The 26,931-nt window shown below is 33.6% G+C and overlaps 1 protein-coding gene across 10 annotated transcripts in view; it reads left to right on the top strand.

Moving 5' to 3' along the window:
• Epha6 (EPH receptor A6) overlaps positions 1–26,931 on the top strand; it is an 850,021-nt gene that overhangs the window by 563,940 nt on the left and 259,150 nt on the right. For all 10 annotated transcript variants that reach the window (XM_058582915.1, XM_058582914.1, XM_046455343.2 and 7 more), the window contains 3 exons: positions 13,621–13,729; positions 17,767–17,837; positions 20,998–21,123. In XM_058582915.1, the coding sequence (XP_058438898.1) occupies positions 13,621–13,729; positions 17,767–17,837; positions 20,998–21,123 (306 nt within the window). The remainder of the gene's footprint in view (positions 1–13,620; positions 13,730–17,766; positions 17,838–20,997; positions 21,124–26,931) is intronic.

Below are 26,931 nucleotides of genomic sequence, written 5' to 3'. Positions count from 1 at the left end.
AAACTATGGGTAAAAGAATGCTTGTACAAAATGGAAATAGCTTGTCTTGAGTAGAATTTTGATCAATTGCCTTTTGTCTGCCAAAGAAAATGATTTTAGTTTTGATAAAGTTGATGATGCTCAATTTTTTCTGGCAGCAGTAGGGTAGCAGAATTATTTGTATCCTGAAATCAATTCTAGTTGTTGAAAAATTAAACCCATATCAGCATCTAGGAGAAGGCTATCTTTCTATCTACCAGGATGGTAAATAACCAATTTGTCTAAAATCAGTATTCTATCATAAAGGTATTAGTTTTAAAATGAATATAAAGCACAGTGCTGATTTATATTACATGATATTGTGAATGGATAGGTTGGGAAATTTCTCTTTTTTAGTCCAGTTTTAAAGGGATATTTATCCACACATGTGCAAGTCATAATACTAAGCCTTTTTTTTTTTTTTTTTGCCTTGTTAGGCATCAAACCCAGGATGTGACATGTGTTAGGCAAGCACTCTACCTCTGATCTACCTGTCCATCCCTTAAGACCCTTTTTGTAGTTAACTTCCACAGATGATGAAGCAAAAATTTAGTGAAAGATCAATATACATCGCAAAATATTCATTTTCTTAAAAATAATAGTAGTAAGTAGTAGAATCATACTGGGCCTCAAACGCTCTTGCTTTTAATACAATATACTTTACTTGAAGACTTGGAGACTTCACACATGGGGTTTGAGAAGAAGCATCATATAAATTATTGAGGGGATGCAGAAAATTGATAGTTTTATGGTACCATAGGGTTGACCCTTTTAAAAATAGAGTGAGCTGTCTTTAAATCTCTCCAGAATTGATCTGGATGACTGTTTAAGAGGTTGTATGAGGTAAATAGTTTGATTTTTCTCCCAACAGGTTTTAAATAATGATCCAAAACTCCCCTTAGAACTTGTTCAATTTCAGAGGATGATGAAATAGGTGTGGTCATAAAGCAGTGGCAGGTCCCTTTTAGCTGCCCAGGCTTTCAATTACTGGGGCAATAGAACATGATCTGAAAAGCTAAGACAACTTGGCCCCAACACTGATGGGTATCTTTGCCTCTAGAAATAGTCGTACTGAAGCCACATGAGGGACAATTGTAGCATCAAATCTGCATTGCCATTAACTGTGAGAATTAAGTAAAAACCTTCCACATGCTTTAATTAATTTAGCTCTGGTATTTTGGTGGTAATGAGTTTATAATTAGATGGGTTTGAATTGGGCAGATTCTCCCACATTCTAATTTTAACATGTTGCCTTGCTAAACTTGCCAGAAATGTCTGCTCATTTGTTTTTATTTTGGGGTTTTGTTTATTTATTTTTCTGTTCCATGCAGTTTTTATAAATCAATATGAAATCCATTAAATATAGGAAAGACAAGACTGATTTCCTCCCAGAAACTATCAGTCCATTAAGGAAAAAAATAAATTGAAGCCTCTCTTGGCAGAACATTTAATATTCTTTGTATACAAAAGACTGTTTTAGAAAGGTAAAAATCTCCACTTCATTTCATGTTATTTTTCCAATCCTATGCATCAGGCGATGGGCAAAAAGACTGAGGAAGCCGTTTAGCATTAAAATAAAAGAAAAATGTCAAGTTAGATAGAAAGCATTCAGCTAAAGAACATAATAAACACAGGAGTTACTAGTCCTGAGGTTGAAAATGTGAAGGCCTGTTTATCCTTCAGCCTCATAAGTTATACACATAATCAAATTCCTTCCTTGTGGTTTATTTTACTAAATAGGATTCTCAGTTTCAAGACATAAAAGTTCAGCTGGCTTAATGAGAAGTGGTATTTTATTGCCTCATGTAACTGGAAAGTAAAGAGAGTAACATGAGAGTCAGGCCAGATCCTGACTCTCCAACTATTTCCAACAATTTCTCAGTCTCAGCTCTATTTTCTGGTCTGTTGGGTTATCATCAGGCAGGGTCTCCTCTTGTATTTGCATGAACCTATATCTGCAATTTTGAGTAATCTCACCTTCTTCTACTTCCTGAATCTGAGTATTAATGGTAACTTGAGGAGGAAAAAAACAGGCAGGTTAATAAGAGAAATGCAAATAAAAACTACTCAAAGATTTCATCTCACTCCAGTCAGAATGGCAAATATCAAGAATACTAACAACAATAAATGTTGGAGAGGATGTGGGGAAAAAGGTACACTCATGCATTACTGGTGGGAATTGCAAATTGGTGCAACAACTATGGATGGAAAACAGTATGGAGATTCCTCAGAAAACTTGGAATGGAAACACCACTTAACTTCTCAGTTTATACTCAAAGGACTTAAAATCAGCATATTACAGTGATACAGCCTTATCAATGTTTATATCAGCTCAATTCACAGTAGCTGAACTATGGAACCAACTTCGGTGCCCTTCAACAGATGAATGGATAAAAAAAATGTGAGATACACACACACACACACACACACACAATGGAATATTACTCAGCCTTAAAGAAGAATAAAATTATTCCATTTGCATGTAATTGAATGGAGTTGGAGAATATCATGCTAAGCAAAATAAGTCAATCCCCAAATCCAAAAGCCAAATATTTTCTCTGATATGCAGATGCTAATTCACAATGGAGGGGTGCCTAGGGAAAAATAGAGTTACTTTAGGTACAGAGGAGTGAAAGGAGGGCAGGGGGGTGTGGGGGTAGGAAGGAGAGTACAATGAATCAGACATTATTACCCTATGTACATATATAACTATACAACCAGTGTGATTCTACATCATATACAACCAGAAGAATGAGAAATTACACTCCATTATATATGATGTATCAAAGTACATTCTACTGTCATGTATGACTTATTAAAACAAAAACAAACAAACAAATAAATGACAAAATGAAAAAAATAAATAGGCATGTTTAATTTTCCTGACCAATTCCTGGCTTATCTCTCCAGCTTCTTCTGTATTTTGGTCTATGTCTCAGACATCTCAAAATACATGAAAACAACTCCTGTAGATATTGGGCTATTTTGATGTCTGAAGTATTCATGATGTTTCTTTACCTAGAATGCCCCAACATCACCCAACCAAGTGGTGAGTGGAAATCTGATTTATTTTAATCATTCTAGATTTAACTGAAGAATCCCTCCTTAGCCTTAACTTTGCTTCCTCAAATCTAAGTTGCCATCCTCTTAGTTGTCCCCTATGACAGTCACATATCCTCCATGTGTAAAGTATTTTTTTCTGCATTACAGTCAATGCTTGTGTATCTGCCCATGTCACTGAAGAGAAAATTCTGAGACAGGGAAACTACACTTCAGTTCTTATCTCTTCAATCCCAGTAGCACAGTGTTTCACACACACTTCATAATGGATATTTTTATTATTTTTGAATGAATAATAAATCAACCAATGAGAATTTCCTCAAGAAATTTTCTAGAACTTTTTCTAAATAAAACAATGTGTTTAAATTGACACTACTTCATTTAAATATTTTCTGTAAAACGCAGATTATAGATAAATCTATCAGCTTTATGATAGCTGTGATCTCAAATGACTAGACATTCAATTAAAAAAACTATTTACCTCATGGGCTGGGGCTGTAGCTCAGTGGCAGAGCACTTGCCTAGCATGCATGAGGCACTGGGTTCAATCCTCAGCACCACATAAAAGTAAACAAATAAAATAAAGGCATTCTGCTCATTTACAACTACAAAAAAAGTTGAAAAAAAAAGCTATTTACCTCGAATCACAGTAGCTGTTATTTTAAGAAGTTATAGCTTCTACTCCATAAATGTGCTTTCCCAGTGTGCAGGTACCCACTATTAGTATCATTATGCAAAATGAATAGTATCTGAAATGAAAACAATCATTGGTTCCAGGCCAGTGATCTGGGGAATTTGTGAAACTTGTAAGAAAATCCTTTTCTATACTTGGTATTTTTTTAAAGGATAAAACATATGTATAAAGACAGAAATATTTTAGTTTGCAAAAATATTCTCAAAGACTGATCTCAACTGCCAGTAACAGCATGAAACATGGATAATTAAAAATTAAATCCTTGACATTCATAATCTTGACAATAGTTTCCATTCTTTAAGTGCCTCAATCAACTTTTCTTTGTTTTTGAAATTTGTCACATGACCCTACCTGTGGCAAGATATCTTGACCACTTACAATGAACATAAGATTCTCTTTTTAAAAAAAGTCTTTAATCATGCTGCATACCTGCCTCTGTTTCTGACACTCCATCAACTTATACCAAACTCATATTTTCCAATTATCCCTGTATCATTTAGCATTTTTGTCTGACAAGTAAATTGAGGTCATCAAGAAGAGTGAATCTTGAAATCTTTGGCATTCCAGTGTAGCCACGGTTTGATGTACTGAATTGCATTGTTTCAGGGGAAGCAGCAGAACAGTACAAAAAGCATTAATGTCAAATCACATTCTGAAAATAAGTACAATCCCTGCTAAGGTCTGCACTGCAACAGAGATGGTATCTGAGGTTTGTTTCTGCCCAGCTGAGAACCCAGTAATCAGCTGACTTGAGTGGAACAGAGACTCTCTCAAGTCTCTCTTTCATTTCTAACCTTAAACATATTTTCCTACTGGTAGATAGCATCAAATATTGAATGAGAACAAAAGTATAAATACAATATTTATGCCTGTTTCTCTAATATTTATTTCACTTAAAGCCTAGGCAGAACTATTTAGGAAAAAAATTAACGCACATTACTTTCTTCTATTAACTTATCAATGTGATGCAAGTTATGAGGTATCATTTATGAAACTTAAGACATGTTTAAGGATTAGTATTGCCATGTAAATCAAATAAGAATACTATTCTTCAGCCAAGGATATTTTATATTTATGTCTAAAATGTATCCTTTATCTCTTTTTTATGAACAATATGCATTTATTAATGTCTAACTCGTGTAAGGCAGTAGGCCAATTCCTTGTTGTAGAAAATATCTAAAGATATTATTTCTAACATAAAATATAAAATCCCTAAAAAAGTGAGTCATTTTTTTTTTCATCCAGGCATTTGGTCTAAAAATCATTATTTTTTAACTTTTGAGTTAGAGAGAAATATCTTTCAAATCATGCACTACAGACTCCTGCCCTTTAAATAAAATGTCTTGGACTTATCTCACTATGTTTTTAATTGACCTTGAATGAACTTATCAATGTGATGAGTTAAATCATAGTAAGTCCTTTGCTGCTCCTTGAATTCTGTAGGGTTGAATTTTCTAGGATCTTAAATTTCTGATTTCTGACTCCTGACTGATGTATATTTGGGGATGTCATATTTTCTGCTTTCCTCCATTCTTCTGCCAATCGTCCCAGTAGTATGCTCTTCTACTCAGCTTTCTCTCCTGATACCCACCCCCACCACGTTATTTCTATCTATTGCTATTGCACTATTTTGTAAATGTGGCAATCAATAAATATGTCTAAAGTAAAAGCACAAGGAATCAAAGCTCTATTTTGGCGTAAACTGTGCATTGTTAATATGTGAACATCAAGTGGATGTCCAGAGGATTTTTTTGATTTTTATTTTTTGTCTTGCTTGCTATTGCTCAACTGCATTCACATCACTTAGGCTGCTGACTGATTTCAAATAAATGTGATAATATTACCTAAATAGCAATGGAAATTGGAGAGACTGGGGATAAATCTAAGGAATACTTAAAATATGCAGATGACAGTACTGATGATAACTGGAAGGCAAAGGGAGACTTGTAAGAGGGCTAACTCCAAAGTTTCATTCTTGGAAATCTTTGAGGTGGTAGACAAACCAGTAAGGGATAATTTGACCCTCTAGGCAATGGAAAACATTCTAAGTATTTTCAAATATTATGTTGTAGGATAATTATCTGGCTATGCAATATGGGAGGGAGTTGGAAGAGATACTATAGAAAAGCAACCCAACAGAAAATCAAAAAACTAATCTAGTCACGTGGAACTGAAGTCTGAAATTTGACCATTCCAGTAGAAATAAAGACAAGATGATATGAGACATGATGAAAGTTTTGACATGGGACTCAGAATTGTAGAAAAATCAAAGAGAGTAACATGCTTTTAAGTCTAGATGGGCAAGATAATAGTGATTTCATCTTTTGGTCACAGGAGTTGTATTCTTCTAGGAGAAACATTTCCTCAGCTTTCATTTGTATCCCTTACTCATGTTTACTTAAGCATATGGTATTGAGATTGTGCAGATTAATTGGTCTCCATTATATAGTGTTAGGTTGTGTGCATTCTTGTGTGCTTGTGTGCTTCTCATTCTTATAAGGTTAGGCAAACAGTGATTGCTATGTATGACCTGAGAGGAGAATTTTCCTGTGTCCTTTGCAAATAAACCTAAAATGCATTTATTTATTGATTATTGTCAATTCATGACTTTGTTAATATTTAGACTGTGCCAAAAAAATAGCAAGAATTCATTTTGGTGAAATGATGAAGATATTTTATTTCAACAGGCAGCATTTTTGAGAAATATTTCATTTTAAAAAAGTCTTATGACTGCTGTCTCCAATAACTTTAAAAGGATGTTCATAACAGAAAAGAGTTAACTTTAAAAAGCTATTCCACAGAAAATGAGACAGAATACAAATAACAGATTTTACTTTGAAATGTAAATATAAACTAGAATAATCTTGATTACAGGGAGACAAAATCATATGCCTCCATAGAAGAAAATTCTCCAGTTAAAAATAGCCAAATTGCTTTTCTCACATACTTTCCTAAAGACATGAATCTATTTTTTTAAGTATTTTGATTCCAAGTAAAGAACTTCACTTTTTCCTCTTTAAATGGAAACAGCTAAAGCCAACCTTACTTAATAATGTCATCTGAATTATATCAAGCAGCGGCTAGGTGCTAAGTCCTTGTTCAGTAATAATTTTGCAACATGTTTTTGGATAATTGCTTCCTTTAAGGAAATGTACTCCTTTCCAAAACCATAAAACAAATATGCTGTTTTAATATACTTAATCTTTTTCCAAGAAGACAACCTCAATACATTAAGCAAAAGAACATTTCCAATTAGCTAATCACAAATAAATTTCATTTCTTACTAAGATTTTCATTGTGGTTCTTTTTAAGGGCAAGTTAGCTCTCTGTAGGTACTACTCAGGAGGGTTAAGTTATATATTTTCCCTACAAAACTAATTAAAAATAAACTTTTTGTCAGGATTGCAAAAATAAATAGTACTATAGACAAGTTTTTATAGCAGAGGGATTTGTAGCTATACTGTATTTTTATTGAATCAATTTGGTAGGTAATTTTTATGGTTTGCTTGTGTCTATTTAAATGAATCAAGTCAGTGAGGTCTCTGGCCACAAAGCATTTCTTTATCTTTCTCTTCATCCTCCTCCTTTCCAGCACATTATATCTTCCAATCATATGGGTCAGCTGACTCACTGCCATGGTCCATCTTTCACTTTACAGTTTCCTTTTTTTTTAATTTTTGTTTTTTTAGTTGTAGATGGACAGAATGCCTTTATTTGTTATGTGGTGCTGAGGATGGAACCCATTGCCTCACACGGGTTAGGCAAGGGCTTTGTCACTGAGCCATAACCCCAGCCCCCCAGGTTCCTTTTTATAACGATAGCTTTTCTTGTAATATTTTGTTCACTGTCTATATTCACCACTGAACTGTAAGTCCATGAGCATAGTAACTGTGTCTATTTTGTTCATCACTGTATCCCCAGTATCTACCTCCGTGCTTGGTATATAATAGTTACTTAATAGCTAAACTTGGTGGCAGAGACTTGTAATCCCAAGAGCTCTGGAGGCTGAGGCAGGAAGATCGAAAGTTCAAAGCCTCAGCAATTTAGCAAGGCTCTAAGTAACTTAGTGAGACTTTGTCTCAAAATAAAAAAATAAAAAGGGCTGGAGATGTGGCTCAGTGGTTTAGTGCCTCTGGGTTCAATCCCTGGCACCAAATAAAGTAAAATATTTAATAAATATTTACTGAGTGAATTATTAACCTTATATTCACATTTCTGAGCTTAATCTACCCAACCTAGTAAAATTTGGAAGTGAGGATTTTCCAGTAGTTTCTGCCTTCCAGGAAATATTTTATCCAAGCATACAGAATAATAGGATTCTCATGATGAAATTAATATCAGGTAGATTCTCTTCATATGCATTGCATAGCTACATTTCAGGTTAATCTTCCTCATACATCAAGGGAAGTGTGAGAATGTGGATTGGTTAGAGTTTAACCTAACCTTTTCTTACCAAATTCATTCAATGCAAGTGATCATTAATTCATGCACTCAAAAAAAAAAAAAAATACCAATTAAGCTAATACTATGCATCATGCCCTGTAGGTTGTACACTATGTGAGTTTCCTAGGGCTGTGGTAACAAATTATCACAAAAAGTGTGTCTTAAACAACAGAACACAGTTCTGGAGGGCAAAACATCCTCCCTCCAAAGGCTCTTATGGAGAATCCTTTACCACATTCAACTTCTGGGGTCTCCACGTGTTTCTTAGTTTGTGGTACTTACAGCACCAGTCTCTGCCTGTCTTTACATCACCTTCTCCCCTTTGTCTTCTCCTCTTCAGTCTCTTATAAGGACATGCATCATTGGATTTTGGACCACCTATATAATCCAGGGTGACTGAGACTTTTTCATATATTCCCTTTTTGAGGGGAGAGGGAAGGTATGTCACCATTCAACTCACTACAGATACCATAATGAATAAATTCTCTACCATCATGGAATTTGCTTTCCAATAAAAAAAAAAGCTTGCAAAAAAGAGGAAATTTAATAAAATATGATCATGTTTTTGGTAGAAGTCATTAAAGGGTGCAGAGGTACATTTATCTGGGGGGGGGCATCAAAAGCAAATCTAAATGACCAAAAAGGAAGCTTCCCAAATGATGTGATGTTCATGAAGGAGGACTGAATAGGAATTGACCAGCAGAGAAAGTTGGGCTCAGTCAACACATTGGAAGAAATTCAGCATGGTTAAAGAATGATAAATCTAGAAACATATATTAGAGGCATTTGTAAAAAGTTGAGGGTTTGGGAATTTATCCTGAGAATGAAGTCAGAACTCTGTGATAGACCAACACTAATATACTAAGACTCAGAAATTATCTCTATCAGGACCAAGGGTTTCAGCATAGATCCTGGGTATTTCCCTTATATCCGTATGGCAAATCTAAATTTGATTATAGCCTTAGTGGATCACACAATATAGTAAAATTGGTCTGAAAGATAGTGATATTTAAATTTTATTTATTGTTATACTTACAATTTTTTTAAATTGGTCTGAAAGATTTGTGAATATTTAATCCAACATTCTTAACATTATAAACATCAAAACAAAGTCAAGCAAGGCTATAATTATTCTTAGGTAACAAAAGGTCTAGTTTTAGTAGATTCTGCTTTTTGTGAAGTGGTGGTTTCAAGTACCATTAATAGCAAGGGCTCAGAGGCAGATAATAGTTGAATTTCTAGCTCTCCTGTGTATGATAGGTGCATTGGTAGACAAGTAACATTACTACTTATGGCAGGAATAATAGTAGTACCTACCTATCAAGATTATGAACATAAATTTCATGTGAATCTGAAGCTTGATGAATTATGCTAGGAACATAGAAGACTATTAAAATAGTGACTGTTGAAGATCAAGATGAGGATGTTGGTGGTGTTTTCGTAAGAATCTCAGCCTCATCATCTATAACATTTTGCTCCCACTGTAACAGTGTGTCTCCTTAAACACTCCTATTTTCAAATAACTTGATTACTTATATATTTTACTCTCCATAGAGGACTATTTAGGATTCCTAATATAGAAATTTAAGAAACAATTATACAGAAATACGCATTTTTTAAAGTGTCACAGCTTAATATTTTGTTATCCAATTACATTTAATTTAAAATGTTCATAAATAAATAATTGAAGTTTGCAAAAGGAGACATATTGGTAAAACTATTTAAGTCAACACAATTTTCTATAGCAAAATAATCTGATTTTCAGAAGGTACCCAATTACATAATCTTATTCCCCATCTGAACTTGGGGATATATGGCCTCAATAAATTACTAGCTGTCTGACTACTGGGAAAATATATGGTTCATGTTCAACACTCTTGAACAATATTATTAATTTATAAACACAGCAGTTGCTGCATAAAAAAAAATGTTTTCTTTTAAAATGCCATCTTCTTTACCTTCAATGAGTTAATATTGTTTTCTATAACAAGAACTTCTTGATATTTTTATTTTATAATTTTCAATGAGAAATGTGACATTTGGGGGCACTGATAGTAGTGCTATTTTGAAGATTAGGAAATTCAGTGAAGACCAAACAAAAAAGGTTCAGTACATTATGTTTTGGATAAGGTGCAACATTTAACATGTCTTGGTGCAGATTATGAGCTAAAAACTGAACATTGTAATAGACTGCCTGAAAATACCTTGATTAAATCAGGATGGCAAAAATCTAATTCCAAAGTGTAATATATTTTTCTTACTGAAAACAGAACATATATAAATTTTGTTTTTATTACATTAGGATTTCTTTAAAAGTCTCTTAAATACCAGGACTGTTTCCTTAATGGGTCAACAATAGCACTGAAGGTTTAGATTTTCTCTAGTAGGTATATCATTTTATGAGATTGTAATATTCTGAAAAAAAAAAAAAATATATATATATATATATATATATATATATATATATATATACCCACACATTTGTGTCTGAAAAACACAGGGTACTCCACCACTGAAATACATCCCTTTTATTTATTATTTAGTATTTTTAAATTTATTTATCTACTTATTTATTTATGGTACTCAGGAGCACTCTTATTTTTATTTTTTGTGTGTGTGTGTATGTGTGTGTGTGTGTATTTCCTTGTGCTGTGCAGGGTCTCGCTAACTTTCCAAGGCTAACCTTGAACTTGTGTTCTTCCTGCCTCAGCCTCCTAAGTTACTGAGATTACAGGTGTGCACTACCATACTCAGTTCAGTTTGCTTTGTAATTATATATTTTTAAATTCAATTTACTTTCTATGACTTATGAGATTTACATATTTTTATTTATAATAATCAAAATAAAAACAAGCTTTAGCTTAAGCAATATTAAAAGGTGATTTTTTAATATTATAGAAAACTGATAACTGATTTATTATTTATTATGAATTTTAGTATATGAAGAAGAACTAAAACAAGAAGCTGGAAATCTGAATTTTGTCATAGACCTATGAGAGCAAGCTCTTCATTTTTTCTGTGCTTTGATTTCCTTACCTCTGTTTTTATGCTGTTTCTCATCCCATCCCATAAAAATTGTATTTGAATTAAGTTTCAGTAATACAGAAAATGAGGAATATTAATAAACAAATTGAACTAACATTTTGAAACACTGTTGGAAGTTTAGTTAAATATGCACTCCGTGCAGTATTAAGATACAGTTTTCTTCCCTACCATGCACAAGGTCCTATGTTTCATCTCCAGCACCATGAAAAAAAAAGTTTTGTTAATGAAAAAAGTAGCATTTTGTTCTATATGTTATCTGATCTTTTTTTAACAAAAAATGACATTTTAAATATAATTTTCCCAATTCCTGCCAATCAAACATTTATGCACCTATTAGTTATATATTATATGTATGTGTAGATATAAATAGAGATATAGATATCTAGACATCTAAATATATGTGTGTGTGTGTGAGAGTGTGTGTGTATTTCCTTGTGCTGGACAGGTAGAAACTTAAAAATTTAATGTGTGAACTTAGTTCTATGAAATATATAGAAGATCATTCTTTTGTTGTATTAAATTTTTATTGTTAGCTTATTTGTTTTTCAATTTATCTTTTCATATATACATGAAAGTAGAGTGTATTTTTGATATATTATACATATATACATGGAGTATAACTTATTCTAATTAGGATCCCATTCTTATGGTTGTACATGATGTGGAATTATACTGGCCATGTATTCATATATGAACATAGGAAAGTTATATTGGATTCATTCTACTGTCTTTTCTATTCCATCCCCCACTTTCCTTCATTCCCCTTTGTCTAATCCAATGAATTCCTATTCTTCCCCAACCCTCCCCCACTTATTGTGTGTTAGCATCAGCATATCAGAAAGAACTTTCTGGTTCCATACCTTGTCTACTGTGCATGGAGCTGCTATAAGCAATGATGTGTAGTATGCTGATTTTAAGTCATTTGGGTATATATTGAGGAGTGGGATAACTGGGTCAAATGGTGGTTACCTTCCAGAGAAATTTGGTTTTTTTTGGAATTGGCTTATTTCGCTTAGCATGGCAGTCTCCACTTTCATCCATTTACTGGCAAATTCCATAATTTAATTCTTCTTTATTGCTGAGTAATATTCCATTTTATGTATATACCACATTTTCTTTATCCATTCATCCCTTAAAGCCCACCTACATTGTTCCATACCTTGCCTACTGTGCATTGAACTGCTATAAACAATTATATGGCTGTGTCACTGTAGTATGCTGATTTTAAGTCCCTTGAGTATATACTGAGGAGTGGAATACCTGGGTCAAATGGTAGTTCCACTCCAAGTTTTATGAGGAATCTCCATACTGCTTTCCAGAGTAGTTGTACCAGTTTGCTTCCCCACATCCTTGCCAATATTTATTGTTAGTTCTGTTCTTTATAATTGTCATTCTGACTGGAGTGAGATGGAATATCAGTGTAGTTTTAATTTGCATTTCTCTAGTTGCTAGAGATGTTGAACTTTTTTTTATATATTTGCTGACCATTTATATTTCTTATTCTGTGAAGTATGTGTTCCATTCCTTTGCCTATTTATTGATTGGGTTATTTGGTTTGGGGTTATTAAGTTTTTTGAGTTATTTTATACCCTGGAGATTAATGCTTTAACTGAGGTGGCAAAGATTTTCTCCCATTCTGTTCACGTTCTTAGTTGTTTCCTTTGCTGGGAAGAAGCTTTTTAGTTTGATACCATACCATTTATTGATATTAATTTTACTTCTTATGCTTTAGGAGTCTTGTTTATAAAGTCAGTTCTTAAGCCAACATGATGGAGAATTGGGCCTACATTTTCTTCTAGTGGGTGCAGGGTCTACTAGGTCCTTGATACACTTTGAGTTTTGTGCAGGATGAAAGACAGGGGTTCAATTTCATTTTCCTACATATGGATTTTTAGTTTTCCCAGCACCATTTGTTGAAGAGGCTATCTTTAGAAGATCATTCTTGAAAGGAATGAGAGAACAGTCTTTCTACTTTGTAGAAACAGATAATGGAACAGTCCACGAAGCCTTGTGTACTGGCTTAAAAGTTTTAAAGGAGATTAAAATAAGCAATTATATAAAACAAAACCTTTTTGTTTAATTCTGTAACACATACCTAATCTTAAAATGTAGGGTACTAAGAATAAGTCTACTTTTTTCATATTTTTATAGGAAAGAAGAAGTGCTCATGTGGTGGGTGATGACCTCAACTCTTCAGCCCTTAGACAAAGCTCATTTATTTGGGGTTAGCATCCTACATATGAATTCCGAAATAAAGGCGAAATATGTTGGGCTTGTTTGGTATCCATTGCCATATTTTCAAACAGGTACTATGTTTAGCATAAATTTGGGTAAATTTTTATATTACCTCTGTGTTTCAGCTTCTGACATGGCAGCAGAACAAGGGCAAATTCTGGTGATCGCTACCGCCGCCGTTGGGGGATTCACCCTTCTCGTCATCCTTACTTTGTTCTTCTTAATCACTGGCAGGTAACTGAAACAGATGTATTTTCAAGATTTTTGATTATCCACTCTTTTATACACTGTGTATTTAAATGCTTTTAAGTGTAGCAATGCACATATGAGCCAAAGAACAATCCTGACAGATCAGAGGATAGAGAGCTTTACACAGCACATGGCTTCCATCATTAGTCCTTGGTGTCAACAAGACCCTGAGCACAAGAGCACACAATGACTTGGTAAAAGAAGTGTGAAATCTGTGAATGATGAATTTTTACTCTAAAAGTTACTTCTGAGTTTTTCATTTACTAAAATAAAATGACACCATAAAAGATATTTTTCTAGAAAAAAATTTGCAGAGCAAACAATACATACAAAAGCTCTTTAAAAACAGTATCAGAAAAGTGTGACTTTCTATCAATTAGATATTAAAACTGTTCTTAGTATAATAGTGTTAATTGGATTTATAATTATGGTGTTTCTCTACCTTAGGGTAAGATGGATGAAAATGTAAAGTAATGATAACTATGAAATAGCAAAAGACCTAGATTTGAATCCTGACAAGTGGTCAGAGTCATTCACCCATCTGAATCTTAGCTTTGTATTTTCATATAGGTTTGCTATGATAATTTAATACACTAAAAGCATTGATTATTGATTTTTAAATATAATTGATGATTATTACTGTGATATAGACAATGACAATTCAGAAAGAAGAATGAGTATATAGAAAATTATTTTTAAATGCAAGTGTTATATCTTATTAACCCTTGATATTTAACCATGACTTCTGTCAGAAATCATAAATATCTTCAGATCACTTCTATAAAAAGAAATAATTGATATAGATATCATTAGGAGCACAAAATACCTCAAGAGTAGTAATTTGTTACATACACATACAGCAAAATACCAATGCTGTGACTTAAAACTGAAGTAAGGCCAGCCAAACAGTGTACATCCATGCTAACATTAGGTAAAGTGTACAAACCCTATCAGCAAACCTAGTCTCTGAGAGTATCTGATAAAAACCAGGAATAATAAATAGTACTGTCAGATTGTTTATAAACAATCTTTGTTTTATTAATTTAAGACACTCTGCCGAGATACCTATGTTTTATTAAAATTCATTTAACAATTATACTCAATTATTGAAACCAATTATAAAATAGGTTTCTCTAATAAGAAACAAATATAATTGTTGAAATCAATTATAAAATAGGTTTCTCTAGTAAGAAAGAAAATACCACCAAGTCCTTTGAGTTTTAAGCTAGGATATATACATATATAAAAAGTCACCTACAATATTGACAACAGACTTCAAGGTATAGATAAATAAGTGCACAAGTACTTAGACAACTCTTATCATTTTGAGTCCCTAATACAACTGCTATCAAAGATTTCATCATAACAAACCTCCTTTTACAGAACTTATTCAGGAGCAAAAACAATGAATATTCTAAAGTGATAGAATTAAAAATAGTGATTTCTATATTAAATTTGTTTTAAAGAGCACATTTACCACTGCGCTTCTGTAAAATTATGTTACATGCAAATATAAATATACCACAGAGAATATCAATTTACACATAAGTGAAAAGAATCAATCAAATATAAATAAATAGATGAGTGAAAGGAAGACTAGTAGAGGAAGGAATGTGGGAGAGGGGAGAGAGGGCAGGAGGGAAAAGAGTAGAGGAAGGTGAATCACGAAGTAAAATGGAATTCCATGCATGTGTGAGTTTGTTGGGGTGAACCCAACTACTATGTATTACTATAAAGTTCTGTTAAAAAAAGAAAAAAAAAATCACAGTTTATCAGTGTGACAAAAAAGTAAGAGTAAAGAATTTTTAAAAAATATTAATGTATATAAACAGAGATAGTGATACTCTTGGAATAAATAAAAGAGTATCTCAGGTTCTCATTTTCAGAGGATAATTAGCTGGTAGAAGAATACTAGCTACAGATCTAAGAAAAAAATAAACAGACATGAAAGAATAAGTTTATCCTAGTAAAAATACTAGTGTGGCCACATCATGTTGCCAGCGTTCCCCTTCAACTCTCTCCCTTTATTCTGAGAGCTAACCTCTGATAGCACTTTGCCATCAGCACAGCTTAGATACAACCTTTCTTTTATAATGAATGAAAAACAAATTTTGGAGTTGAAGACAGAATATTCAAGCCTAAAGCAAACACAGCCTGGAAAAACCTTAACCACCCTCAGGGACCCACCAATCATAAAAACCAAGAATAAAAAGTGTACATGCTGGTGGAGGCTGTTTTTTTTTTTTTTTTCACTGAAAAACATGCTGAAATTCTGATGCAAGGAGAGGGATCAGGAGATAATTATGGCTGGGGGTGGAGAGAAATGAAAGAAAGTTGCATTGAGGTTAAAGGTACCAGACTGAAAAAGGAAAATAAATAAAGCATTTCGCTGTATGCGAAGCCGCAATGACAATTGGGTTAAGTTAAAAACACCAACTTGCAAAAAATTACTACATGTTTATCAAACCTTATTATGGAAATGTTTAGAATAATAAACTGTCTCATAAATTCTCCCAATCTCTGTTAATTTGAGGGCACTCATTTCTTGAAAATTTTCCATTTATCATGAAATTGCACCCTGTTTACAGACAATATGCTTTGGAGCCCAGAAAGCTTATTAAATTATTGAAGTAAACTAAGGTCATATAAAAAATCTTAACTCCAAAGACACAAATTATACCATGTTAACTAGACAGTGATGATTTAAACAGAATGGTTAAATTTGATTTATAAAGATATTTATTTTCCATTTTGAAAGTTTCTTCAAAGAAATTGGAGGTACTCTCATAAAAATATGATTTTATTTAACAGCAGTATCATATTTATCCCCAATAGGGAAAAACAACTCCATTCATCATGGAAATTATATTACACGATATTTTATTTAATAGTGACTCAACCTATAGCAAAATTAGATGTAATTTAAAAGTTATATTATATATGACATGTGGAACATTGGTTAAGGCATTATTTTCCATAAAATAATTCAGTAAATAATGATTTGAATAACACATACATATGTGGAAAAGCATTTTATGAAGATATCAGAAAGTATTGCCTTAAAACATAAACATAATAATTGTAAAGTATTCCAATCTTTGTAGGTTAAATAACTTTGCCTAATAAACTTAAGAAAAGGGCTCAAATGTTACCTTTATTTGAGATTTGGAGCAGAAAATGAATAACACTTAAAAAAGAGAACTTGATAATAAAGAAAAATTATACCAAATTATTCTCAGCTTTTAATTTCTACATTTGCCAATTTATATGACATCAGAAGCCACTTCAATATTCTTCACAGTGGAGAGAACAATTTGAATTACATAAGAAAAAAATCATTTTGAAGTATCTCTTATGCTGATTGGTAAAGGAACACACACTGAAAATTATCCTATGAAATATTTAAGACATTTTTGATCCAGACTCAGTTTGCAGAGAATTTGAGGCAAAATTCACAGTGGAAGATTGTATCGTGTACCAGAGATATATTCAGTTTAACCAACTGGAATGAGCAGTTTGATGAACTGTTAGATCATACAGATGTTAGTGAATTTATTTGTATTGAAGAAGTCATGGGAACCAAGTTATCCAGTGAGAGAACAGAATATTCTTCCACCAGATTTCAATTATTAAAGAAAGAAAATCATCATATTGGTTAGCATTGAACAATGGAAGATGCCTGCCTAAACTTCTGCAATTCTGACACAAAATCATTTTTTTTCATTTTGACTTTTAAAAACTTCTTACAAACTCATACAAGAAAGAAATGATGGTTATGCATATTATAAAAACATGAGTCTTGTCTTTTGGATCAAACGACTTCACTTATCTGGGCTAATCTTGATGTATATCACAATGTGTACATATTATAAAGATACGTAATTTTGCTCATATTGTAAAGATATTCTTAAAAGTGGTCTTTATAGCATAAACCTTGTCTATAAATAATATCTATTTTAATTGCTTTTGGGTTTTAGCCCACATAATTCTTAAAAATAAGTTTCTGTTTGCTTTTTTAAAAGGTGTCAGTGGTACATAAAGGCTAAGATGAAGTCAGAAGAGAAGAGAAGAAACCAGTTGCAGAATGGGCATTGTAAGTAGTGTGGTGACTCTTTAGCATTATTTTACACTATTCCAGCACTTCAAGAGTTTATTTCAAACTTATATCCATTGAGTTGAGGAAGCAAACAACAATAGCAACAACAAAAACACTTCTAAGCTTCTAGTTTTAAAGCTGTCATCTGGTTTCCAGGTTTGTTGGTAGAAATTGCACCTGCTTCTCATTAAACTGCATTACCTATTTCCCAGTTCTGCTTGCTGGAAAACACAACAGACTGAATTTGCTAAAAATATAAGTTGACTGATTATATCCAGTTATTTACCACTCACAATGGCTCCAGAATCAGCATCCATTTTATTTAGTAGATGAGATACAGAGATATTAAGGGATCTTTACTCCTTCTCGTAGGGACTGTCATCATTTAAACATATAACAAAACAATTTATTATTCATCAGCTCTCTAACTTTTAGAATATGTAAGGAATCCTTGCACTGACTACACAGTTATATTCATTTGAGGATCTCTTCCCTAGCAAGCTGTAATTGCCACTATAGTTGGTTTGATAATTGCCATCCTTTCCTCCCTTACACCCACCTCCATATCCACCTAAAAATTGCACACTGCATTCAAGAGAATTTCTCTACCATGAGACACTGAATTAACAAGAAAGGGGTGTTTCTCCAATTAACTACAGTACAGAGATAATACAAGAAGCAATTCCTTTAACTATTTAAACTCATCTTTTATTTCAAAAAAAAAAGAAGAAGAAACAAAAAGAATAAGGTACTTTCCAATCTATGTCCTTTTTCAAGAGAGAAAGGGCTTTAAGTAAGGATATTAAAAATTAGTGAGATGATTTAGGACTATTCCTGAGGCTAATGTGGTTTTTTTAGAGTATTCTATGGATCACCTGAAATAGAATGTTCACCCTGACTCCCCAAGGTTTGACTGGGAAGGTCTGGGTTAGGACTAAGACATATGCAGTTTTAGAAACTCTCACAGGTTGTTCTTTTTTACAATAAATTGGAGTCTCACTACTCTGTCAGAGCTGAGAGAGCCAATATCTGGCATGAGATGACCTGGAAACACTGTAAACAGATTGCAGAAGCATGGATCCAGACACCTGGGCAGATGACTTACGCTGGGCAACCTTAAGATTCACTGCAGGACATTTAGTACTGAGATTCGAAGGGAAAAGGTGCTCCTAGGGTATTCATTATCTGTTTTCTAAGTACCAGTTTAGCATAAACTAAACCAGATGGGCACAGCAAGAAGCATTGAAAATAACGTGAGGCAGCCAAGGAGATAGAAAAAAAAAAAAAAAAAAAAACCTAAACTGATGTTAGAAGACAGGGTATAAGTTAAATTAGTTAGTAACTAGGAATGATGTTGGCCAAATTAGAGTGTTATGTTATGTGCATGTATGAATATGTAACAACAAACTTCACCATTATATAGAATTAAACGGTACCAATAAAAAAATGTGAAAAAGTAATAAATCAGTTAGTAACCAGATAATGTAAAATCTAAACTAAGCTTGGTCATTTTTTTCCCTATACTACATACATTGTATTTACAAGAAAGAAAGTAATATTAACTAATCAGTTTATTCTATAGAAATGTGTGTCATCATAAATAATTGAATGGTTTCATTATGAGAACGATGTGTAAGTTAGTAAATAAGACTTGTTTTCTGTGCTTAAAGCGGTATTTTCAGCATGTCCATATATCCAGTTAGATGCTGCTATTCATCTAATAGTAGCTACCAGATTTGAGTTTACAGAACTCAATTATAAATCACAATTCTTACTAAGTTACAATAATATCACATGGCCTTTGAAATGGAAGTAGAGATTCTGTTCTCCTTCTCTCCAATCTGAACTTTAAGAAGTATAAAAAGCATAGCATTTCCAAATCAGTGTCGGGTCTAAGTGTACTTGAAAATGTGCTTTTCTGGTACTATTTGAGAAATACTAATATTTTTGTGAGTGAATATCAAGCACTAAGACAGTAGACAGGAGGTAACAAATGAAGGCAATGAGCATGAAGAATAAATGAAGCAAATTACTGCTAATAATAGCCATTCAGTCACCTCTTCTAAACTCACTTTGTTATCTTTTGTTTGAGATTTTCTTGCAAAAGCATGTTTCCAAGCAGCCCCAAACAATACTTAATTCTAGATTAATATGATTTTTAATCTAAGTAGTAACAAAACGGAGTACTATTCACTCTATCACAAATTTAGCTTTGGTCCTTTAATCCCTGTTATTTAGTAAAGACTTGATTAGTGATTATTACCTCGAGAACCATACAGAAGGTATTGAAAAGGTACACAAATACATAAGAAATGATCTGTACTCCAAGAGCAAGCAATCTAAAGCAGAAAACAGAAATCAATGACAAAACAGAAGGGTATTCACAGGCAGTCTGTGACTTCAGGCATTCACAAATGAACTGGCAGCCATGTGTTCATGTTTTCTAACCAGCCCTACTCATCCCAATTGCTGGTGGGCTGTGAACACTCCATCCCCACCAGAGACACAGCAGCAGCTGTACCACCAATGACAAGATCTGGGCACTTGGTGCCCACCTTTCCCACCAGGTTAAAGAAGCTAGCTGGTCCTTTGCAAGACATTAGCAGTCTGACTGTGAAGGCAACTTAGAGAGCACAGGAAAGGCCTGTATTAGTAGTGGTCCTTCCTGTCACTGACTTTTATTCTGTTCTATTGATCGAAAGTTTCTGGAAAAGAGAGACCACAGTACAGGAGTAAACTTATTTTTGTTATGCTATTTCATATAAATGTCTATAAGTTCACAGAAATCTAGTGTTTTTGAAGGACCCTATGGTGCTAGCTTATTGGGGGTGAGTAATGCCTCATTTCCCCACACTCTGACTAGAGAAGTATGAAATGTATGGGTCTTCTTCTAGTGGATGAGTAAGCTGATGTGTTTTCTCCGAACCATCAGTGATTCTATGAAACTACCCACTCATTTACATTGTATGGTAAATAAATGCAAGCAGTCCAAGCTTTAAAGGAGGGAAGAGAAGAAGGAAATCAGGAAAAGAGAAGAATTCATGTAACAAGACTAGACTGACTATTTCAGTACATGACTCCTCCTTTTATATATTCACAAGATGTATGACTACTAAAATATTCTTAAACTAAATCAATCTTTTATTTTTTGTTGCAGTGCGTTTCCCAGGAGTTAAAACTTACATTGATCCAGATACCTATGAAGACCCATCCCTAGCAGTCCATGAATTTGCAAAAGAGATAGATCCTTCCAGAATTCGCATCGAAAGAGTTATTGGGGCAGGTAAACGCAAAATCTATACTTTAGAATATGTGATGGCTTAATGGCTTTGTAACTGATTAACAACATAACATTTTAAATTTGAATATTTTGGTTGTCAATCACCTTTATTTATATGCGGTGCTGAGAATCAAACCCAGGGCCTCACACATGCTAGACAAGTGCTCTGCCACTGAGCTACGACCCCAGCCCTTAAATTTGAATATTTTGGTCATTTAAAAATTTTAAGGAGGAAAATTATATTTGTTATGCTATTTCTTTAAAGTATAAGTGTCCATTTTTAGTTTCCAACAGCAAGAAGTTTCACAAAAGTTATTTTTAACATCCTATAGTCTTCTTTCATAAGGAAGATAAATTACAGTGAAACTAGAGTGCTTCCGGAATTTATTTTGAAAATGCAATTTCAGGAGTTTATCATAGGTTATTATAGATTTACTTAAGCCTCAACATCTATAGACTCCCACTGTAATTAATATTCATAATGATGACCTTGAGGCTCTTCAAGACCCAGAAGTGTTCTGAGAATCACTGAAGGTAAAATTCGGTTCAATATAGTTTTATATCATTTTAAGGTAAATTGATAATTCTTCCTATGTAGACTATTCCAATACTCTGAACAGTTATTCAGCTGTTCTAAGTAAATGCAAATTAAGTATAAATCAGCCCACAAGTATTTATGTTGTACCTTGATTATGCCAGAGCTACGCTTAAATAATAAAGGCTCTCAAGAATAAAGGCTGACTCCTCTTTCAAGTCCTTGACCCAAAGTGAGTAGTCAATGCTAGCAGAGGAGCTCTAGTTCTGAAGGTCTTGCAGGGATCCCAGTTCCTTTACTCCTTCCTCTGCCTTCCCTAATATGGTCAAAGACCTTCCACCTTAGAGGAAGGATAAAGAGTTCAGTCTCTTCATCTTTGTCTTTGAGGCAATATCCTGGAAATTGGAAATGCATCTATTCACATCTCAATGGCTCAAATGCACATATAATCAAATGGATACACACTAGATAGTTTGGAAATGTAACCACTGACAAAGCAACTATGGATGCAGCTGAAGAGGTTGTAGAATGAACAGAAGAATGTCTTCCTAAAATACAGAAGGGAGACTGGATCTTGAAGGGGAGTACAGATTTTTTCAAAACCTGAATAGGAGTTATTTTTTATCCTTTGGAGAAAATAGAGTATACCCAAGTGGGGTCATTCCAACCAGCTTTCAGGTCTTTGCAAAGGCCAAAAGAAAGCAATTTTTCCCTTTTAAAGCCCTTCTCCCTCATAAAGTCATGTTACATAATTTGCAGCATCCAGTGCAAAGGGAAAATGCAGGGTCTCTTGTTGAAACATTAAGAATTTTAAGATATTGACAACAGAGCATTAAACTTACTGCAGGGTTCCTCTGAACTCATAGATCATAGATGCTCATGAATGAAACCTAATTTCTTAGGTACTAGCACTACCTCAAGAATTCCTAGGACTTTGGGAGAGAGTTCTCCTTGAGTTTTTGCATTCTGTATGCAAAAGTGGATAGCCTTATATCCTGCATGACCAGATAGATGTTCCCCTGAGTGCTGACACAGGGGTCCTGTATATTTGATCCTCATACTCTCTGCCAAAGAGGCTGCCATATCAGAAAGATTAAGGACCCAGAATAGAACCAGTTTCTCCATTTACTTCGGCTGAACAAAGAGCACCAGTAGGCATAATTGCAAAGAATGACTGCATTAAATTCATTTTGTTTGCGGAGGTTGTTTTCTTTAGACAGTAGAATGGAAAGGAGAGTGAATATTTCCATTGTACACTATATTCGACTTTCTTCTTCTGACCCCTTGGAAAAAGTGACATGGCCTTTTATCCACATGGTTCAGTACTCATATACTATAGTAGATGCATTTTCTATTGTAACACTTTGTCAATAAATTAAAAATCAGTGTCTGAAATCATAATGTTGAAAGGAAAAAAATCAATTATTGAAGTAAAAATGATAAAAAGAAGTTAAACATTTCTTCAGTTTTGGGAGGTTTTCCCCTAATCAAAATATAAATCCCCACCCCACCCCCCAGAAAAAGGTAAAACAGATTCTACAAAAAAAAATAAAACTACTAAAGGGACTATCTTAATATTATATTTACCAGCATTTCCTGATGTCAAGTTATATGGGACATCACTCATTTGGCAAAGAGCATTCGACAGATACAATAATGAAATTACCTAGTACTAGATAGTAGCACAAAGAATATTGAAACTATGTAGTCAGGCTTGAGGGTTGGTGTCTCTTTTTTAAATTTTTATTCATCTTTGACTATTTCAACTTTCAAACAATATGCTAAGGGTTCTTTTACTGTCTATCTTTGAAAAATCATGAAAATAAAAGCACTCTATAAGACAAAGCTGTTGTAACCTAGGGTTCATCTTTGTGCTACTGCCTAGTACTAGGTAATTCCTTTAGTGTGTCTGTCCAAACCTCTGCATGTGGAAACTCTGGTGGATGCCAGGACATTTCCCAGTGGCTGTGTGTAGGAAGCATTCTTCAGTGTAGGGATGCAAAAGGTGTGATGCTTTTCCTCACTCATCATAAGGGCCACAGCTATTTGTACACTTAGGATAGATGAAACATGGATATCCATGTAGAAATGTGGTTGGAGGAAGGCTGTGATATAATGATAATAGACTAAAGAGGGAAGCCCAGCAAGGCTTCTCTATTCAGATTCCTCTTGGCTCTTCTGTGGCATTCCTTCCCCGCCAGCAGGAGGCAGGAACCCTCTGGAATGAGGGTCTTATGATCTGTTAGGTAGGTTAGAGAATTTCTGTGCAACAGCTCCTGCACAGAAAGGTGGGAAAAGGTTAGAGTAATAAATCTAGTTTGCATAACTCATTTTTGGGAAGAGGAATTCTTGTTCCTATGAATTGCTTCAGGGAAAAAGAAGGGTAGGGAGGCAGGAGAAAATCAGAGAGAACCATTCTGAAAGGTCTTTGCAATGTCTTTCAGTATGGCATGCCAGTGTGCCATATTTCAGGGTATGATATTTCTGAGTCCCAAAACCACTTAATTTGTAGAAAAATTAATAGTTTTGTAACATCCATGGCACATTTCCCTAACTTTAAATATTTTCCTTAGGTTGTCTCCTGTCCTCTATTTTTTCCCACCATTACTGATTGTTTCTTCCTAGATTCCATTTCCACATCATCTAGGTGCATTAGATAGTTTTTGCAAATGTAAATTAAATGATTTATGTGGCATTAGTAGATGCTAGCTAGAAGTGTGTTGGGTGGGAGAGATAGAAGAGGCCAGTCCTCAGGTCCTGACAGCTGTTAAGAGAAAGCTACTCAAACAGGATTAGAGGACTGAGAGTGGGAATGGAGAGGAGTCAGTCAAGTCATAATTCATTGTCTAACCAAAATCTACCAGATCTGCATGGTTTTTTGGGCAAAGAAACTGCTATGTATTCTTTCCACGTTTCTAGTTGGGAGACACAATATACAATCATTGGTATTTCCTAAATGAGTTATTAAAAAAAAGAATGTAAAAATAACGCATTAATATTTTCAGAAAGAAAAGAGCATGGGAAATGATATTACATTTGACCCATGAGATTTCAGGACACAGTCACTGAACAATGTTTATGAGAAGGATAACACTTATAAAAGACAAGGTGCTAATTAGCTTTGTCATATGAAGTCACTGGGCTCATCAGACACATATATATTCAGCCTGTCTTCTCTAACCTTTATCCTGGGAATTTTCAACTTTGTAACCGTCCAAATACTATGCGACTAAACCTTGGAGAACTTAATTTATCGGTATGAAAATATATACAGATAAATATATATACTTTTAATATTGCCTGTCTTTCACTGTAAGTTTCACTGTTTTTTTTATGAGTTTTCTAGGACTTTTTTTTGTGTGTGTATATCACTATTCTATTTAAAAGTGGCAGCTTATCTTTGTTCATCAATACAGGCCTGAATTTCCATGAAAATGCACATTTCCATTTAAATGAAGTGAGCATCTCTGTTGCATAGGAGACTATCAAGATCATCTATCTCCTTTGACTTTTTTGCATCATAAAATGAAATACTGTGGGCCGAGGACTTTAAAACAGAAATTCTCACCCTAAAATAGCCAAGTCAGATTAGGGTAGAATCATTATTTTACACATATCTTAAGAGATAATGAGGAAATTGGTAAACTGAATTTTAATCATGGTCCGGAAAAGGTCATTGAAAGGCTATCCCTTTTTAAGAGTAGTACTGATCCTATACCATTGTAAGAAAATCTTGCCTAGCAGAGTGTCTATAATTTTGAAACATTATACCATTGAAAAAAATCATTCTTGTGTTTCTAAAAGACAAGGTGCTAATTAGCTTTGTGACCTTTTTTAGATTTGACCTTCCCTAGTCTCAATGGAAATGCATAATATCTTCACTGTCATTCATATTCTATCCCTTTATCTATACAAAACTCGTTATTGCCTCTGCTATCAGCCTTTTCTGCTAGCTTAGTGTCACCATATTTTTTTCTCTTCCAGAAAATAGTCTAGAAAGTTTAACTCTTGGTTTCTCGGCAGTCACCTGCAGGTGAAAGAAAGTTGAACGGACAATAAAAAAGGACTTAAGATCAACAGGGTGATATATTCAGCCTAGTATTTTTATTCTGTAGTTGCCTTCTCATTTAAGGTTGCATTTTCCCTTGATGAAGTACAAGACAACATGTAAACTATTGTGCTTCTTCTAATTCCCCTGTCACCCCAACCCAGCAGACTTCTTTCTTTAGAATGTAGTTCTAGATTATCTTAATTAACCCAGTTATTTTAAAGAATCTCCTTTTTAAATATCTGTCAATCTTTTATTATACTTTCCTGCAACACAACAAGAAATGTAAACAGTATCCCAAATGTGGTTTCCCAATTCTCTTTTTACAAAAAGAAATTTGTGTGATGATCTATTTCCCCTAGATTTAGATGAGATAGTATTTCTTACATGCTTTGTTCTTGTTTATCTATTTAAAGAATTTATGATAAAAGTCTGATTGATTTTTTTTTGTAGTCCTCAACACTTCTTGGCATAATCAATAAACTAAAAGATACATTTAACAACAAATTCTGGCAATACTTTTGTGCCTTTTACTCAGTAATTTTGTAACATTCTAAATCAGATGATGTAATGAAAGATTAGCTTTACATCAATAAAAAAGACATAGATGAAAGCAAGACAAAGTCAGGTTGGACTCACAGCTTTGCTATTAACTCATTCTGTGACCTTCAGTAATTTAGTCATCTTTCAGACACTTTGCCTCACTTATAAAATGGATTCATAATAATAATTGCTATCTTACAGGATTTAAGGGAGGATTAGAAATGACACATATGGGGAACAGTTGTGTATCAGACACTACAGAAAACCATGGGAATTTGACTGTTAGGTTAAAAATAAATATAGTTTTTAATAAATACAGTAATAAGAAGGGAGACTGTGAGACAAGAAGAAGAGGATGGGGGAGGAGGGAGGCACTTAGAGGTGGTTATTATCAAAGAATGTATACATGCATATGAATATGCCATAATGAAACCCATTATTCTATATAATTAATATATACTAATAAAAACAAATAGTTTTAATATTCAGTTTTGATAGCTAGGAATGATAGTCATTGCCCAACTCTTAAAATACTTTATGATATAAATATCTACCCATGAAGAATTTGACCATCAATGCTTCATATAGTTGGAAAATTTATGATTTTCATAGTTATTTGAAAATTAGTAATAAAAATGAAATTTCATTTTTGTTGATACACTGAGTTATACCCACAGCAGCAAAT

The sequence above is a fragment of the Marmota monax genome, unplaced genomic scaffold (assembly GCF_021218885.2).
Source record: "Marmota monax isolate L192 unplaced genomic scaffold, Marmota_monax_Labrador192_F-V1.1 WCK01_AAM20220418_F8-fsc00053, whole genome shotgun sequence".
NCBI lineage: Eukaryota > Metazoa > Chordata > Mammalia > Rodentia > Sciuridae > Marmota > Marmota monax.
Note: the sequence above shows the minus strand (reverse complement) of the source record. Positions and strands in the feature narration are given on the sequence as shown.